The following is a 17,927-nucleotide window of genomic DNA, read 5'->3' as shown; positions in this document are numbered from 1 at the left end:
GTCCCATATGGACAGCTGGAATGGAAGATTAGGAGCTGCGAGATTTTAGGAGATCTTTGAGTTTATCTATTTTCTATTTCAGTACTTTCAATTTTCTTGTATGGCTATTGAGTCAATAGCTAGATAGGTAGATTCTATTTTCAGTTTTCTATTTTTAGGAAGTAGAATTCCATCATAGTAATAGCATCTTAGGAAGCTTCTATTGCTGTATAACACTCTCCCACACATGGAAATATTTATTCTTGTAACTGATTTACTTTATTTATAAATACAAGAAAGTGTGGATTTCCTCATTGGCTTTGGTTTTTGACGATTGAAAGAATGGCTCTTGTGAGAGTTTGTGCTCCTATGGTGGAGTACTGGCAGCCATATTGTGGTGAAGCAATAGGTTGTAGTGTGGGAAAAGCACTCTTCTTTGGCCTATGGTGGTGAAACCTGGTCAATCTTCTTCTTTTATTTTATTCAATGCTGTCCTGCGATACACCAGCATACACCTTTTCTGTCATGGGTTATTTCCAGGTAACTTCAGTACCTCTTTGTTGACTAAACATCTCATTAATTCTTCCTCTAAGGCTATGTTTGGTAACCAAGAGAAGAAAAGAAAAGAAAAGAAAATTTTCAAAAAAAAATTGAATTTGAGGAGAGAGATAGACACATAAAAAATCATTGTGTAATTATTCTTTTTTGTCTTATTATGTCTTTTGTACTATTTTGAAGGAGAGAGATAGACACATAAAAAATCATTGTGTAATTATTATTTTTTGTCTTATTATGTCTATTGAATTTGAGGAGAGAGATAGACACATAAAAAATCATTGTGTAATTCTTCTTTTTTGTCTTATTATGTCTTTCGTACTATTTTGAAAATTTTCTTTTCTTTTCTTTTCTTTTCTTCTCTTGGTTACCAAACATAGCCTAAGTTCCTGATATTTTTCCAGACCTTAATAGTGCATGCAATAGGGTTTTTTATAGCTGCAAGTTGTTATCTTCAGTCCTACATTCTGGAACACCTAACCATCCGATTTGTCTGAGATTTTAATATGTCATTCCTTCCTGTTGCTACTGCCTTCAGCCTTATTCTGGATTCTATCAGACCCCTGGATTGCAAGATATAGCTAGTTCACTTAGTTTCTATTTTCTTTTCTTCATTACTTTATATTTTCCAATTCTGTTATTTTCTCCCAATTTGCAGTTGATGATTGTGAAATTTTAGGTACTTGATCAACCCATAAAGACTTGCCTTCGACTATATTACCAGCCCCGTCAATCAGCCAGATTAAGAGTTCTTGGTTCATCTATATTCTGTTCACTTATTCTGTATGTTGATCACTGCAGTTCTGGCTCTCCGTAGGGTAGGTAGTGTTTGTTCTCTTGCAGCCTATCCTTCCTGCATCACTCGTCTTAATTCGTTTGTCAGTTAAGCCTTGAAATCTTATAATATTGTGTTTTCTGGCTTGGGAATAAAAAAGCACATCCTCTCCTGGTGTATTTTGAGATGTCAGGAATGATTATGTGTTGAGATTTCTTATGTATTATTTTCTCGAAGCATTTCCTTCTAGGTTCCCAACAGTTTGGGCATACATCTTTGACCTCCTTTTTCTCTGTGTTTTCAGGCAGTTGGCTATAATTCAATTGAGGCTGAAGATTGGGAACTAGCTACGAGTGGAGAAGAAATGAGCAAATTGGAGACCCTACTTCTTGATAAGAACCGGAAAATGGAACATGAACTCACACAGTTGAAGGTATGAAATGTCTCAGTGCTTGGATTTCTTTCTGCATAATGTGTGTCTGCTTAAGACTGAATCTATTAGAGATATGGCCAGAAGAAATGGAAATACTGTAGGTCTGATTCCATCTTTTCCCAATTTCAGGAATTAATTAGATAATGGTTATTTCTTCTCTTAGTATCATATCATATTGGTTCCACTTTAACATCTTTATACTACGTTCAGGTCAAACTTTCTGAGAGAACATCTCTGTTGGAAATGGCAGAAGCTAAGGTTGCAGAACTAACTGCAAAGGTGAACGAACAGCAAAAGTTAATAGCAAAACTTGAAGATGATATATTGAAGGTTTGGACCTATAACTTCTGAAATTCTCTGTAAGGGGCTGTAAGTTCAGAAGTTGAGTGCATCGAACGTAGAAATTTCAGTTGGTTTAGCGTTTTTATGCTCCCCCCCCCCCTCCCGCTTCCTTTTGTTCATTTCTTCAATATATGTTACTATGTTTCATATATGATATTCAAACATGTTGTAATTTATTTCAGTTACTTGCTTTGTTTTCATCTTCTTTTATGTTGTTTTATTTTTTATTTTTATGATGAAGGGCTACAGCTCCACAGATCGAAAAGGAACTCTGTTTGATGATTGGGAACTTCAAGAGATTGGAGGAACAGAGGTATCTGAGGTAATCTGTTTTTGCTTCTCTATCAACTCTTTTCCATGTGACTCTGACTACTTCCTTCCAGAGCTCAATTTGCAGCATTTTTGGTCTTGTTTGTAAATACAGTTGCCAGAATTTGCATGGCATCTGTTGTACATCATAACTAATTAGAATTGAATGATATTCATTTCGTCTATGAATTTCTTTCTTCTTCTTTCTTTTTTTTCTTTTTTTTTTTCCTTTTTTATTTTTATTTTTAAATTATCAAAATTGATTGTTGGAATTCCAATTTACTGCCAATACTACGTTGCTTGGAGCTGAATATGCATTTTGGTTCCATAGGTAATCTCTATTTTCTCATTGTGTTGGTTCTTATTTTCCCATATTATTCTGGAACTCCATAAATTGTTGCTTCATCAGAAATCATTAACCAGTCAATACTATCCATTACAACCTGAGCCCAGTATCAAAACCACTTTATGACCTAGATTCCATCATTTGCTAAACTTGGATTATGGGAGATTCTAATCTTTCTATAAAAAACCTCTTCAAAATTTATCGCCCCACTTTGTTTTCACCCTTTTATAATCCTACCTAGGTTCATCTTAAAATTCAAACCCAAGCTCCTTTCCAATAACAACAACTCAGCCTTGTCCCAAATAAATGGGGTCGGCTACATGGATCCGCGAGAGGGAAAGACAAAAAAGATAGTAGAGGGAAAAAGAGAAAGAAAAGAAACAAAGCAAATCAACACCTCCGGGACATCCCACCTTCAAACGATTGGCTACACGGATCTTTACCCTCCAAATAGCTTTGTTTGATGTCATACTAGGATCAAGACCTAGCCTTTGCATGTCTTTCCTTACCAAGTCATCAATGGTTATTTTAGGCCTGCACCTAGCTCTTTTAGCTCCCTCCATCTGGATCTGATCAAACCTCCGCATTGGAACATCCCAAGGCCTTCATTGGACATGTCCAGACCACCTTAAACTACATTCTCAGAGCTTGTCCTCAATGGGCAACTCCCAAATCAGCTCTAACCCGGTCTCCTCACTGTGTCTCTCTTAGTTTTGCCGCACATCCATCTCAACATACTCAGCTCTGCCACACTCAACTTATGTATATTACGTTTCTTGAATGCCCCACATTCCACCCCATACATCATAGCCGGTCTTACGATTGTCTTGTCGAATTTTCCTTTAAGCTTTAGACTAATACGTTGATCATACAATACTCCAGATGCACCTCTTCACTTCATCCATCCTACTTTAATTTTGTGAGAAACATCATCCGTCTATCTCACCTTCCTTGGTTATGGTTGACTTCAGATATCTAAAGAGGTCGCTTTGAGGAATCTCTTTCCTCAAGTTTCACCACTTCATTATTAGTCCTTGAGCGACTAAAGTTACACATCATAGACTCCATCTTCGTTCTACTTATCTTAAGACCTCTTGATTCCAAGGTAGATCTCCATAAACTTATCATTAATCCCAACCACTGGCTCAGCCATTAGAATAATATCAACTGCAAAAAAATACACTATGGAAACTCTCCTTGAATGTTCTTGGTTAAGTCATCCATGATAAGCGTAACAGACAAGGGCTTAATGCAGATCCTTGATGTAGCCCAATTGTAATTGGGAACTCACTACCTTGACCTCACACATATCTCACACAAGTAACATTTCCCTCATACGTGTCCTTAATTATGTCCACATATTTACTTGATACCCATTTCTTGTCTAATGCATGCCAGATTGACTCTCTAGGTACTCGATCGTAGGCCTTTCGAGGTTAATGAGACCATATGTAGATCCTTCTTGTAGGTTCTAGAATTTTCCATAAGCCTCCGCAATAGGTACATCGCTTCTGTCGTGGATCTCCTAGGCATAAAACTAAATTGGTTCCCCGATATACTAGTTTTTCTTCTTATGCAGACTTCGATTACTTTCTCCCATAATTTCATAGTATGACTTAAAAGCTTTATGCATCTATAGTTATTGTAGCTTTGGATATCGCCTTTATTTTTGTAGATGGGGACTACAATATTTTTGCTCCATTCATTCAACATCTTTCTAGTGCTCAAAGTCTTGTTAAACAACTTGGTTAGCCAGGTGGCCCCGCATAGTCCCAACTCTTCCACTTCAATAGGGATCTCATTCGGGCCTGGAGTCCTACCTACTTTCATCTTCCTTAGGGCTTCCTTAACCTCAGTCACACCGATCTTTCATACATATCTATGATGTGTACACTCATGCTGGATACTCACTCCACTCCTACTAGAGCTGTCTTATCCCATCTCCTCTTAATGTCCTCACCCTTTACAAGCACTCTTCCATCATCACTCTTAATACATCAAACATCAAATCTATACTCTTCCTTTCCTGTATTTTAGCTGTCTTTTATTAACCTTTTCCCTTCCTTTGTATTACGATTGTTGACAATTCATCATATTTCTTTGCCTGTGCTTTCACCACGATCTTTCTTGCCTCGTTTCTATGGCCTTATACCTCTCCTTATCTTCCACTTCCCTAGTGTTTTTCTTTTCCAATCCTTAATGTTACAATCTCAGATACCTGCAATCAAACCAAAGAAAGAAGAAATGAAGAGAAGAAGAAAAGAAGAGAAGAGAGAGATATGATCGAAAGACTCCCAAAAAGAGGAGTAACCAGCGATCAGACCAAAATAGAATGATCGCTGGTTTCGCCTCTATTTTATATATTTTACCATAATAAAAATAAGACAAGATTACCCTCATAACCCTAAACTAGAACCATGGGCCGATGGGACAAAATTGTCCCTATCGGCCTAGTAGAACTAGCGCTAATCCTACGTCATTCTCAACACTCCTCAAGCTGGAGCATACACATCACCCATGCTCAGCTTGGTACAACCATAATGAAAACTAGGAGCAAAAAGAGACTTGGTGAACATGTCAGCCAACTGATCTGATGAAGGAACAAAAGGGGTCTCAATCAGCTTCTTCAGAAAAGCATCACGAATAAAGTGGTAGTCCACCTCTATGTGCTTGGTCCTCTCGTGGAAGACCGGATTACTAGCAATGTACACCGCAGCTTGGTTGTCACAATATATCTTCATAGGCTTGGTCAACGACCGGAGCCACATTAACTCAGCAGTGGTATGAGCCATAGCTCTGTATTTTGCTTCGACACTAGATCGGGCAATGGTGGTCTGCTTCTTGCTACGCCATGTAACCAGATTACCTCAAACAAATGTACAATAACCCGTAGTAGATCTCTGATCACTAGCAGAGCCGACCCAATCAGCATTAGAATAGCCAACTAGTTCCATATGCCGATTAGGACGATAGATCAGCCTTTTCCAGGAGCACCCTTTAGGTAGCAAAGAACACGGACATCAGCATCCCAATGAGCTTTCTGAGGATATTGCATGAACTAATTGAGGACTCCAACAGCATAGGAGATGTCAGGACAAGTCATAGTAAGATAAATTAACTTGCTAATCAAACTCCTGTACTGATGCACATCCTGGAGGTTCGCCATCATTAACACCAAACTTTTGGTGAAGATCCATAGGGATATCAACAGGTCTGGATGCAAGCATACCAGTATCAGATAAAAGATCCAACTCATATTTCCTTTGAGATAGATTGATCCCTTTCTTGCATCGGATCACCTCAATCCTAAGAAAATAGTGAAGTTGGCCCAAGTCTTTGGTCTGAAAGTGTTGCTGTAGATAAGCTTTCACTTCAAAAATTCCTGCCTCATCATTACGAGTAAAAATAATATCAACATAAACTACCAAGACAACTAGTTTATCACCTCTGCAACGAACAAAGACGGAATGATCAGAATAACACAGAAAATCCACAAGTAACTATGGTAGCACTGAACTTGTCAAACCATGCCCGAGGGGACTGTTTAAGTACATAGATAGCCTTATGTAAGCAACACACACGACCTTTATTCTCCCCCTGAGCAACATAACCAGGAGGTTGCTCCATATACACCTCTTCTTGTAGATCACCATACAAGAAGGCATTCTTGATGTCCAAATGAAACAAGGGCCAATCAAAGTTGACAGAAAGAGAAATAAGTAGACGAACAGAGTTAAGTCTACCAACCGGGGAGAAAGTCTCAAAATAATCAACTCCATATGTTTGAGTATACCCCTTGGTTACCAGATGGGCTTTCAACCGCTCAACAGAGCCATCAGAGTGGTACTTAACAGTGTACACCTAGCGACACTTCACCAAATCCTTGCCAGGAGGTAAATCTGCTAGACTCTAAGTACCATGACTCAAGAGAGCATCTATTTCTACATCCATGGCAGCTTTCCATCCAGGAATACTTAGGGCATTAGTATGGGTGCGGGGAATAGGATTAGTAGTAAGAGACAGGGCAATACCATGGATGGAAGAAGGAAGATGAGACAATGAAACAAAGTTATCAATAGGATACACAACCATAGATTTTTTAGTGTAAGAACGTGTACCTTTCCTTTGAGCAATTAGTAAGTCATCAGGCGGAGGAGGAGCTTCATCAGAGGAAGGCGGTGGAGGAGGAAGTGAATCAGTTGGAGTATTGGTTTCTCCACTTGGTTGTCCAACATTCTTCTTGCGTTGATAAACCTGTAGGAGAGGTGAGTCACTGGCACTAGGGACATCAGGGAAGGGTATGAGGGAGGGAATTGGTGGAGAAGATGAAGAAGACCACTCCATACTAGACTGGGACACTTGAGGAGAAAAAAATGATGTGCCTTCAAAGAAAGTCACATCAGCACTAACAAAGATTCTGTGAGTAATAGGGTCATACCACTTGTACCCGAGTACGTGAATAACCCAAAAAAATGCACTTAGGAGACCTAGAAGATAGTTTATCTACTTGCATATGCAAATTATGAACAGAGCACACACACCCAAAGACTCGGGGAGGAATAGGAAAACTTGACAAAGTAGGGAACATAATAAAAAAGGGAGACCTTTCTGAGAGAACTGAAGATGGCATGCGGTTAATCAAGTGACATGCAGTCAAAACCCCGTCACACCAAAAATGCTTAGGAACATGCATTTGAGTCATAATAGTTCGAGCTACCTCGAGAAGATGCCGGTTCTTGCGCTTTGCTACCCCATTTTGCTGTGGGGTATATGCACAACTAGTTTGGTGTATCATCCCACGGTTAGCACAAAAATCAGAAATATCATTTTGAGCATATTCTAGAGCATTATCAGAACGAAAAATCTTAATTAAAATACCAAACTGAGCTTTTATTTCATTATAGAATTGTTGAAACACAGATAAAAATTCAGATATGTCCTTTAACATGTAAAGTCATATAAGGCCAGAATGATCATCCACAAAAGTCATAAAATAGCGAAAACCAAATCTATTACTAACTCTGCAAGGACCCCATACATTAGAATGGACTAAAGAAAATAAAGACGGACTACGAGACAGAGCGAGATGGGAAGGACACACGATGATGTTTGCCCAACTCACATGCCTCACATTCTAACCTAAGCATAGACTTAAAAGTAGGAAATAAAAGTTGTAAACTAGACAAAGATAAATGTCCTAAACAATAGTGCCATTGGAAAGGAGTCACATCCCCAATAGTAGTAGTAGCAGCAGATGAAGTAGGAGAGCCACAGTTAAGATAATATAAACCATCATTTTCACACCCTCCACTAATCGTCTTCTTCGTGTGAATATCCTAAAAAACACAGTAAGAGGGAAAGAAGGTTACTGAGCAATTTAATGAACTAATTAGCTGGCTCACAGAAAGAAGACTTAATGGAAATTGTGGAACATGTAACACAGAAGATAAATTCAGAGAGGGGGTAGGAGAGATAATACCATGGCCTAGAACCGGTGTGGAAGCACCGTTGGCTAGAATAATTGATGTAGAACTGGTACTAGAGGAAAAAGTCTTAAAAAGTGACGACTTACCAGTCATATGAGCAGAGGCACCTGAATCCTTGATCCAGGGGGTAGAGGTAGTGGTAAGAAGGGCTGAGGTACCTGCATGAGCTAAGGTGGCAGCGGATGTAGACCCACCATTGGATGTATTAGAGGCTGCCTCGAGAGTGTGCAAGCACCGGAGCAACTGATTGACGTCATCTCGCAGACCATCGCGTAGACTGGTAGATGAATCTCCTGAAGGTCTCGGTTTAGCATCAACGGAAGACACTGTGTCAGTACCATTATTTGACATTGCATAATTGGCTAACTGGGATGCCTACTTTGGCTTGCCATGCTTTGCTCAGCAAGTCTCTATAGTATAGTTGGGCTTCCCGCAATAAGTGCACTGGCGGGCTGCATGATCAGAGGGCTGTCCACTAGAACCTCGACCAGCCAATCCATGACCGCGACCACGTCCACGGTTGGCATGGAAGGCAGAATTGTTTTTAGAAGACTGATCAGCTTTAGTTGATGAAGTGATACGCTGCAATTGCGAATAAGTGTCATTCAGAGTAGGAACAGTATCGCCTGCAAGTAAATGGCCCTTCATTGCCTTCAAATCATTATTCAAACCAGCCAATAATTTGAAAACGAAAAACTCATTCGGTTGAGCCTTCAATTTATCAATGTCTGTGGTCAAGGGCTGGAAAACATTAAGTTCTTCAACCATTCCCCTGAAAGTAGTATAATACTCTGAAAGAGATCTGTTAGACTGGCGAAACTAGAACAACTTCTCATAAATATCATAGATATGGGTCATGTTCTTTTCTTGAGAGTAAGTTTCCTTCAAATCGTCCCATACTCCGTTTGCAGTAGAGTGAAACATGACATTGGCAGCGACTTCTGGTTCCATACTATTCCACAACCAGATTAAAATTAAAGCATTCTCCTTCATCCATTCATCATAACCCTTTTCAGATGATGAAGGAGAATCAGAAGTAGTGTACTTGAGTTTATCCTTAGCCATAAGGTAAACCTTCATAGATTGAGTCCAAAGTAGGTAATTTGAGCTTCCTTTGAGCTTAATAGAAGTAATTTGGACATTGACATTGTCCGAGGCAGATGTAGTAGTCACAGAGGTAGTAGACTTGGTCTCAACATGAGAAAAAAAAATAAAGTAGACAAATAGGGTCGCGGAAGGACAAATAAAAACAGCAAACCACACCTGAACCACAACGACTGGATATCTAGCTTCACCCAAGAGACCCGGGTTCGATAACAAAAGTAGAAGATGGTTGTGGTACAATTTCTTCAAATCTTCAGCATAGTACCAATAGAGCACGATCCATACACCTAATAAATCACTCTATGTGATTTAATACATAGTAGATGCAGCAATAGGTGGCTGCACACCAGAAGATTTCAGCGCAAAACCAAGATCAATAGGGAGGATTTTGAAAAGCTTGATTTGATTACAGAAGCTCTGATACCATGTTACAATCTCAGATATCTGTAATCAAACTAGAGAAAGAAGAAACGAAGAGAAGAAGAAAAGAAGAGAAAAGAGAGAGAGAGAGAGAGAGAGAGAGAGAGATGTGATCGAAAGACTCCCAAAAAGAGGAGTAACCTGCGATTAGACCATAATAGAATAATCGCAGGTTTCCCCTCTATTTTATATATTGTACCATAATAAAAATAAGACAAGATTACCCTCATAACCCTAAACCAGAATAAGGGAAACGATCCATCATCTGGGGGGGGGGGGAAGGGGGAGATAAGATGGAAGAGGAAAGGCCCCCAGTAGACAACGAGTCTGTTCCTTGGGGAGTTTCTAACCCTATAGTGGGGGAGGGAAGCAAGCTTGGAGCTAACATCAATATAGATGGCATTCCAAATCTTATGATAAGAACGGGAATTGGACGTCATCTACGAAGGTTCTGCTCCTTCTAGAGATGGCTGATGGTGGTGCTAAAACTATCCTTCTTAATCTTGATGGCTACCTGGACTTCCTCATCCCATCACCAAGTCTCTTTAGGGGCCAGTCGAGTACCCCTAGTCATCCCTAGTACCTCTTTAGCAACTTTCTTAATGTGATCCAACATCTCAGTCCACATCAAGTTGGCTGGTTCACCACTTTATCGGTAAAAGACCCTTTGTTGGATCTTTTGGTAAGGAAGAAGTCTATTTGGCTGGTGTGTTTCCCACTTTTGTAGGTAACCAAGTGCTCTTCTCTTGTAGCGAAGAAAGTGTTCTCAATGGATAGGTCATATCTACTCTTTTAACAATGGCTATCGCAAAGTCCGAAATTGAGGTTCCCTCCTCATTCCTCTCCCCAACTCCATATCCTCCATGAACCTCACCTGTCCCTACCAATGTGTCCATTCAATTCGCCTCACATAATAATCTTTTCACCTGGGCCAAAACCATGCATAAAATCATCCAAGTGTTCCCAAAATTGTAGCTTGCTGCTTTCATCCAAACGCTAATTATGTTGACAAACCTCTTTTTCTAACACAAGCTTAATGGATAGAATCCTCTCTACTCTTTTAACATCCACAATATCGTTCTTGAAGTCTTTATCCACCACTATGCCAACTCCACCTCTACTACTTTGGTCTCCCGAATACTAGAGTTTGAAATCATCCAACATCTGCTTTATAACGCTTCCATCTAGTCTCTTGAATGCATGCAGTGTTAATCCTCCTCCTAATTCTATCAGCTCCAATTCCTACTTGTCAATGAACCAATGTTCCAGGAAGCAAATCTAATCCTCTTTTTGTGGGCAACATTCTTGACTCTCCCTTGTACAAGTTGTAAAGAAAATATGTTCCGCTTATCATTTACGTGGATGCCCTAGCAAAAGGACAAAAAGGGCATAGAACAAAGAAAAGAAAGGCATAAAAAAAAATGCAAGGATCCATGCAAAAGGTAATTGGCTGAATGCAATAAGGTGTTGGCCGCCTACCTGATGCACCAATAAATTTTAATGAATAAATAAATAAGTAAAGGTTAAGACCTGGTACAATAAACAATGAATCTCACAGGTACATGTAAACAGATGAACAAAGAAATATGCGACTTAAACTAACATCGACCTAGACAGAAAATCGGATCTGACATATACAATAAGCAATCATGAATAAGCAAATCAAGCACATCAAGCAAAGCAGCAATAAAAGGAGCATATACCATAAGCAGTTAGTGTGAAAAGATCAAACCAGCTATGCTGACTAAGTCGTAGCCAAAACTAAAACAGCCCAAGCAACACAAAACAAGCTAAAACGCTACTAGACAAAATGGGTGCACTAACGAACAAACAGATAAAGAGCTTGACATATTAAACTAGAACATAGCATGAGCAGAAATACAAACTAGTAGACAATAGATAAAATGATAGATACTATGGGAATAAAGGGGGTACAAACAAGAGATAGAGAATTACCAGTGATACTCGGTTCTCAAGATACTAGAGACACTAACTAAAATACTATGGCATAGTACCTTGCTAACAAAGATTAACTAACTAACAAAGCCAACAAATAAACAAATACTGTGGGAGTAAGAGCTACTAACAAGCTAACAAATAAACAAATAATGTGGGAGTAAAAGCATAAAAATTTGTAAAAATCCCTTACAACCCACTAAAGTGCTAACAAATAAACAAATAATGTGGGAGTAAGAGCATGCAAAATGTAAATATCCCTTACAACCCACTGAAGTGGTTGGGTGCAGAGCTGCACACTACCGAGGGTTACAGAGCTGACCGGAGATGTCCAAATCAGGTAGGTGCAGCTCAGACCAGAGGTATGTGTTAGTGGCGGGGATAGGGGTGTGTCAGGAACCAGGTAGGGGAGTGGGCTTGGAGGGGTAAGGAAAATACTCACTTGGCAGAAGAGGGTTTGGGTGACGGTGATGTGGATATGGGTGGGGAGTAGGACGATAGGTCTCAGGTGTGGGTAAGGAAATGTGAAGATGGTCCAGCGAAAGGGCTAGGGCAGAGGGGGGAATTGCGAGGGAGACGAGAGAAGAGAAGGAATTGAGGGGAGGGAGCAGGGAGAGATGTGGGACAAATATCGGAGTAAGGGATGGCTGAGAGATGCACAAGTGAGATAGAATTGGGGGAGAGAATTGAAGGCAGGGATATGGTCAGACAGAGAGATCGAGAATCAAACTACTGTGCCCCTAACAGAGTCAAGGCAACGGTGCTCTACGATTAGCTCGACCACTGGGGGAGAGTGCTCCTAGATCAGCTTACTCGCCAATGGGCTCATCCGTTGCTTGGTGGGATAAGATCTAGGTCTTTATAGTCTTGGAGAAGAGGGAAAATAGGGAGAGATAATCGAGGGCAGGGATAGGGTCAGGCAGAGGGAGATTGAGAGGGGATTTAGGTCTTGGTAATCTCGGAGACGAGGAGAGTCTTTGCGAGAGAAAAATGAGGGGAGGGCGAATTGGAAGGGGGGCCGATGATTCTGTCAGGTAATCAGGAGCTAGAGTCGCTTGAGCAGCTAGGGGCAGGTAGAGATTTGGAGGGAAATAGCGATTGAGTGGAAAGAGGGAGGATCGGGAGATCACCGGGTGTTAGGGTATAAAGATATTACTTATCTGAACCCTAGCCACAGCCGCAGCCTGATATGGAGATGGGGGTAGATCACCGGGAACCTTGAGAGCGGAGCTGCTAGAGAGCCGTTAGCCTGAGAGCCGTTGTACATGGTGCTAAATTCATCTGATTTTCAAGCAATTAAATGGCACCCTTTTATTCTTGCAAACTAATGTAGGACTAGATTTGACAAGTCAAACTAGACCCAACCTACAGGAAAGTTTAAACCAAGGAACAACCAAATAACCACCCAATGATTCCAATAACAGAACAATAACCAAACTGATAACAATTTAAAGATCAAACAATCGATCTCAGAAATTGACAATTCTGTAACTGAATAAACAGCAGGGAATATAGGACTGAAATCATCAACTAATGAAGTCAAATCAATGAGGAATAGTATCCGCAACCAATCAGCAACACCCAACAGAAATCGATTCGCAAATCTGGGCAGAAATTATGATCAGCCAGAATAAGGAGAAATCCCATAACTGCAGATTCCCTGGTCTGATGAACCTCAAATTAAGGTCGAGTTCCCCTCTATATAATCTTAACACTCGATCAAAAAAAGAGAGCCATCGAATGGCTGGATCTTCAGAACAGTGTAGGGGCAGCAGGAGAGAAACTTGAAATTTTCAGAACCAGAAATCAAAAGCAGTTCAGATCCCTTACCTGGTTTGAAAAACCTTGCAATTAACTTTGAAAAGAAAGAAAGAATAAATAGTTGAAGAGACCTCCTGGACTTTACGCCACAAGGAGTCGCTTGGATCAAACACCAAACCCAGCCACTTTGATCAGACACAAAGTATTCTCAGCAGAGACATTGCAACAGCAACAATTTTGTTTATTCATAAAATCGTTCGAGGCTTAATGGGAGCCCTCTTCTTTATTTATAATAATGATGGGGTGCGGTGATACAATTTCGTAACTTCATAGTTACTAAAAACTGAAATAAAGATACTAACATCTAGTTACTAAATCTGTAAAAGTAAACTAGGAAATCAAACGACTGGAATTAGAAACTAACTTATGAGTTATGACTGAAAATTAGACACTAACTAGGTACTGAAATTAGAAACTAAATAACCCCATCAAAGCCCAACTAAAAGGGAAACTAACTAGTAATCCCGTACTCAATCTTAGAGCCCCTCTTTTAGACCCATAAAAGTGGCCCAATATACTCCAAACCACATGGACTGAAGGCCCAACACATAGACAACCCAACCCTAGGCTTATTCCTAATAAAACAAGCCTATTTTAGTTATTAATCTGCATCACAAACACTGGAGCTACACACAAAGTGATGGCATAATGACAATTGAACGAGTTTCTTCAATTCCCAACACTATATTTTGGTGGGAATTGAATAAACTCGTTCAATTGTCAATTAAATGGTACCCTTTTATTCTTGCAAATACAGGAGCTACACACAAAGTGATGACAATTGAATGAGTTTCTTCAATTCCCAGCACTGTATTTTGTTATATCCTTGCCAAATTTTTTGATTCCTTAGATGCCGTACTCTACTAATGAAATCATAAGTGATGAAGGATGGGAGTGAAGTAGACATCTCCCCCTTCCCATTTATACCAAAAAAAAAAAAAAAAATCCCCTCGTTTTCATATTTACATCCTTCAGTTGATACCCTAATTCATATTTTTCTATGTTTTTGTCTACTTATCTCTCTTATTTCTTGTGAAACTCATTCCTTTTGACCTGAAACTCCACCCTCACATTCCTTTCACCTTACTGACATCTTCGTCCCTGATTTTGTGTAACCTTAAACTGAGATCTTCGTCCCTCATATTCTTTTCACCTTCTCATTTCTTCGGTAGGTGTACAGATTCAGCTCAAAAGTTTTTTCGTTCGCCTTCTCATTTCTCACTTATTTGCTTCATGTCTCCCTATGTCCCAACACTGTCATCCTTCACTTGAGAACCCATTAGAGCCATTGGTTCAGTAAATTTTGTTGTTGGGCTGTCAAAATCTTATTGGTGAGTCTCATTCTGGTGTAGTCCTTTGTATTGTAATCGCATTTGAACTTTGCGTGATACTGAACTTTGTTGTGGTCTAGTAAATGCTTCTTGTATGCCTATACATTTATCTTGATTACTGAGCAACCATTTTTCCCGGATCAGAATGCAGATCAAAAGCATGTTTCCTCAGATCAAGATCAAAGTTCAATGCTTAGGGTGATCTGTAATCAGCGAGATCGGTTTCGGACTCGTTTGCGAGAGACGGAAGAGGTATGTAGTTTACATAACAAAGAATAAGCACCTGATGGCTTCTTTTCTATGTTTCTCACATCTGAATACTGGTTTTATCCACATGATTTCAATGAACTTCAAATGCACTAGGAAGTGAGGCAGTTGAAGGAGAAGATAGGGCTGCTAACAGAAGAATTGGAAAAAACAAAAGCTGATAACGTGAAACTTTATGGGAAGATTCGCTATGTCCAGGACTACAACCAAGAAAAACTTGTATCCAGAGGATCAAAGAAGGTACCTCTCAAAGTTGCACATTTTAGTGACTTCTTTTTGCAAATCGGTCTTTGTCTTTAACTTCATTCTCTGTTATGTGTCATTTTCAGCAATTAGATATCGAAAGTGGCTTTAGTTCAGATGTCGAATCCAAGTACAGAAAGATATATGAAGATGACATAAATCCTTTTGCAGCATTCTCGAAAAAGGTTTGCATTAATTTTCTTCTCTGTTAGCTTTATAATTTTATGATTTGGTTGCAAGTTACATTTACATCTTGGATTGAGCAGTTCATGGACGCGGGGCATGGCAAGTTATTTTTTCCTTTCAATTTTATTATAAAGTTCCAAAAGGGATAAATAGAAAAATATTATTCTGAGATCTTTCCTGTGGTCTTGTGTTGATCAATGCCTTGGCCACATTCAATCAGTTTGTTCTGGATATTTCATTATGTTAACATAAGTTGTAGATTTATCGATTTTAATTTTGCTACTTTTAACTATATTCTTAAGGGCCCGTTTGATAATGTTTCTGCCTTTTCTGTTTCAAGAAACGGTAGAAACATAAATTTCCGTTTCTAGAAACAGAAACGGAATTGAAGGTGTTTGATAAGTCATGTTTCTGGAAGTCAATAGTAACCATCGAAAGAATGGCCACGAGTCATTTCCAGAAACAGGCGAACTTGTTTCGCCTGGGTCGTTTCTTGAATCATAAATAGGTAGAAATTTCAATTTCTATTTCTGAAAACAAGTGAAACGAAACAGTTTTATCAAATGCTTTTTGTTCCATTTCCGCCGTTTCTGGACACAGAAACTTGTCCAGAAACGGCAGAAACGCGTTTCTTGAAACGTTATCAAATGGGCCTTAACGTACTTTATCCCATTTATTTATATGTTCACTTCATAACTTTGACAATATGAGTATTAAAGTAATTAGATGATTCTGGCCCTATTTTAGAATGAAGGAGCAATAATAAATTCTGAACCAGGACAGAGGCAGAGGTGTCACCATCTGACGTTTGAATAGGGTCTCTGATGTGGAACCTTCTGTGAAAATTATATACGGCCCATAGAAAACCAAATTCTCAGTATACAAGATGGCAGAGTTCTGAGAATGGAGCTGTCCTTATATAGACTTGGCAATTCTTTCTAATTGTGCAAATTTGGGATCTTTCCTGTTGAAAGTTACCTAAATTTTCTCCTACTTTGTGCAGAGGATTTCCCCCGGGGTATCTGATGCTCTGTTTGGTCCTTAGAATCTGTGTCCAAATTGATATTTCCATGTACTGAATTGCCGCATTTGCTTTGTTAAAAGAAAAAGAAAAAAAAATCTTTGTAATCAGAATATTAGAACTGTAAACTCAAGAATTTCCTCTGAACATTTTAGTGCTTTTCTTTTTGTGTTGATATTGCTTTGAACTGACATATATACAAGTTCTGATGTAGCCTTTGTCATCTAAAGCTATATTTCCTTGGAAGTTTTGAACTTATAAAAGTTCTTTATTTAAAATAGGAAAGGGACCAAAGGTACAAGGAACTGGGGTTCAGGGATAAAATCACACTTAGCAGCGGTCGTTTTCTTCTGGGTAACAAGTAAGCTTTTAGAGTTTCTTCCCTCTGTGAGGTTATTTTAGAACACTACTTTTTTCTGTTGCTATCTGATTGGTAGAATGTTTTTTTTTTCAATGAGATTATTAGGTATGCTATTTGCTATGGAGTTTTTCTTCATATTGTACTTGATTATGTTACTGTATATGCACACAAATTTCTTTTCTTGATATATATATATATATAACATTAGTTTGCATGCGTATTAAGAGCCGTCTCTGCTTAGAAATAACTGCTTATGTACCATTTGATTAGTTTGGTCTAGTTTACATGGGAATAGAAAAATTGAGGAATTCTGGTGGACCTCTTGGTCTCAAATTTTTGAGGGGCTTGGGAAGTCTTGCAAATGAAAATGATTGGGGCAATGGAAGGTCCTAAAATTTGAATACCTTTTCCATTTCACATTTGCTGAATTTCTTCTAGGGGCACATTCTTCATCAAGGGAACCATGCCAACTTTCATTTGTGAGATTAGGAGTTATGGTGGAAGGGAGGGTCTTGAGCCAATAGGATCTTAGAAGCTGTATTTGATGGCAATACATTACTGGCCTGACCATTGTCATTGTTGGTCTTCCGGGTAAACCTTCTTCAGGGTAACTTCTAGCGTGGCAGTCGTACTCTCTAAGAACCATGCTTGTAGTTTATTGGCTCATTTATTTAATTGTGCCACATATTCATCAGAAAAGCTCTTATACTGAGCAGTAATTTGAACATTAGTCACAATGGTATCTGTAACTGTATGAAGGTTAAGAAATCAGCACATAAGCAAGTAAGGAAGAGAGGAAGAAGGAGAAATACTAAGAGAGAAAGAAGGGAGAGAGGAGACCCCCAGTCATCTACTTAAACTATAAAACTGTGACATTATAAGGACATAAATAGAACTAAACTGTACACAACTACCCATAACTCTGATTATAGAATAACCAGAACACCACTATTGGTAAACCCTATTAATACTCCCCCCTCTCCCCCCCCCCC

At 39.2% G+C, this 17,927-nt stretch overlaps 1 protein-coding gene across 1 annotated transcript in view; it reads left to right on the top strand.

Moving 5' to 3' along the window:
• Nucleotides 1–17,927, top strand: part of LOC122079333 (protein CASP-like) — a 47,835-nt gene that overhangs the window by 27,445 nt on the left and 2,463 nt on the right. The window contains exons 11-17 of the mRNA XM_042645715.1: nucleotides 1,614–1,742; nucleotides 1,953–2,072; nucleotides 2,326–2,406; nucleotides 15,002–15,109; nucleotides 15,221–15,364; nucleotides 15,454–15,552; nucleotides 16,856–16,935. Of these exons, the coding sequence (XP_042501649.1) occupies nucleotides 1,614–1,742; nucleotides 1,953–2,072; nucleotides 2,326–2,406; nucleotides 15,002–15,109; nucleotides 15,221–15,364; nucleotides 15,454–15,552; nucleotides 16,856–16,935 (761 nt within the window). The remainder of the gene's footprint in view (nucleotides 1–1,613; nucleotides 1,743–1,952; nucleotides 2,073–2,325; nucleotides 2,407–15,001; nucleotides 15,110–15,220; nucleotides 15,365–15,453; nucleotides 15,553–16,855; nucleotides 16,936–17,927) is intronic.

Source organism: Macadamia integrifolia, chromosome 5 (genome assembly GCF_013358625.1).
Source record: "Macadamia integrifolia cultivar HAES 741 chromosome 5, SCU_Mint_v3, whole genome shotgun sequence".
NCBI lineage: Eukaryota > Viridiplantae > Streptophyta > Magnoliopsida > Proteales > Proteaceae > Macadamia > Macadamia integrifolia.
The sequence above is the reverse complement of the archived record's forward strand: the minus strand, read 5'-3'. Positions and strand labels throughout refer to the sequence as shown.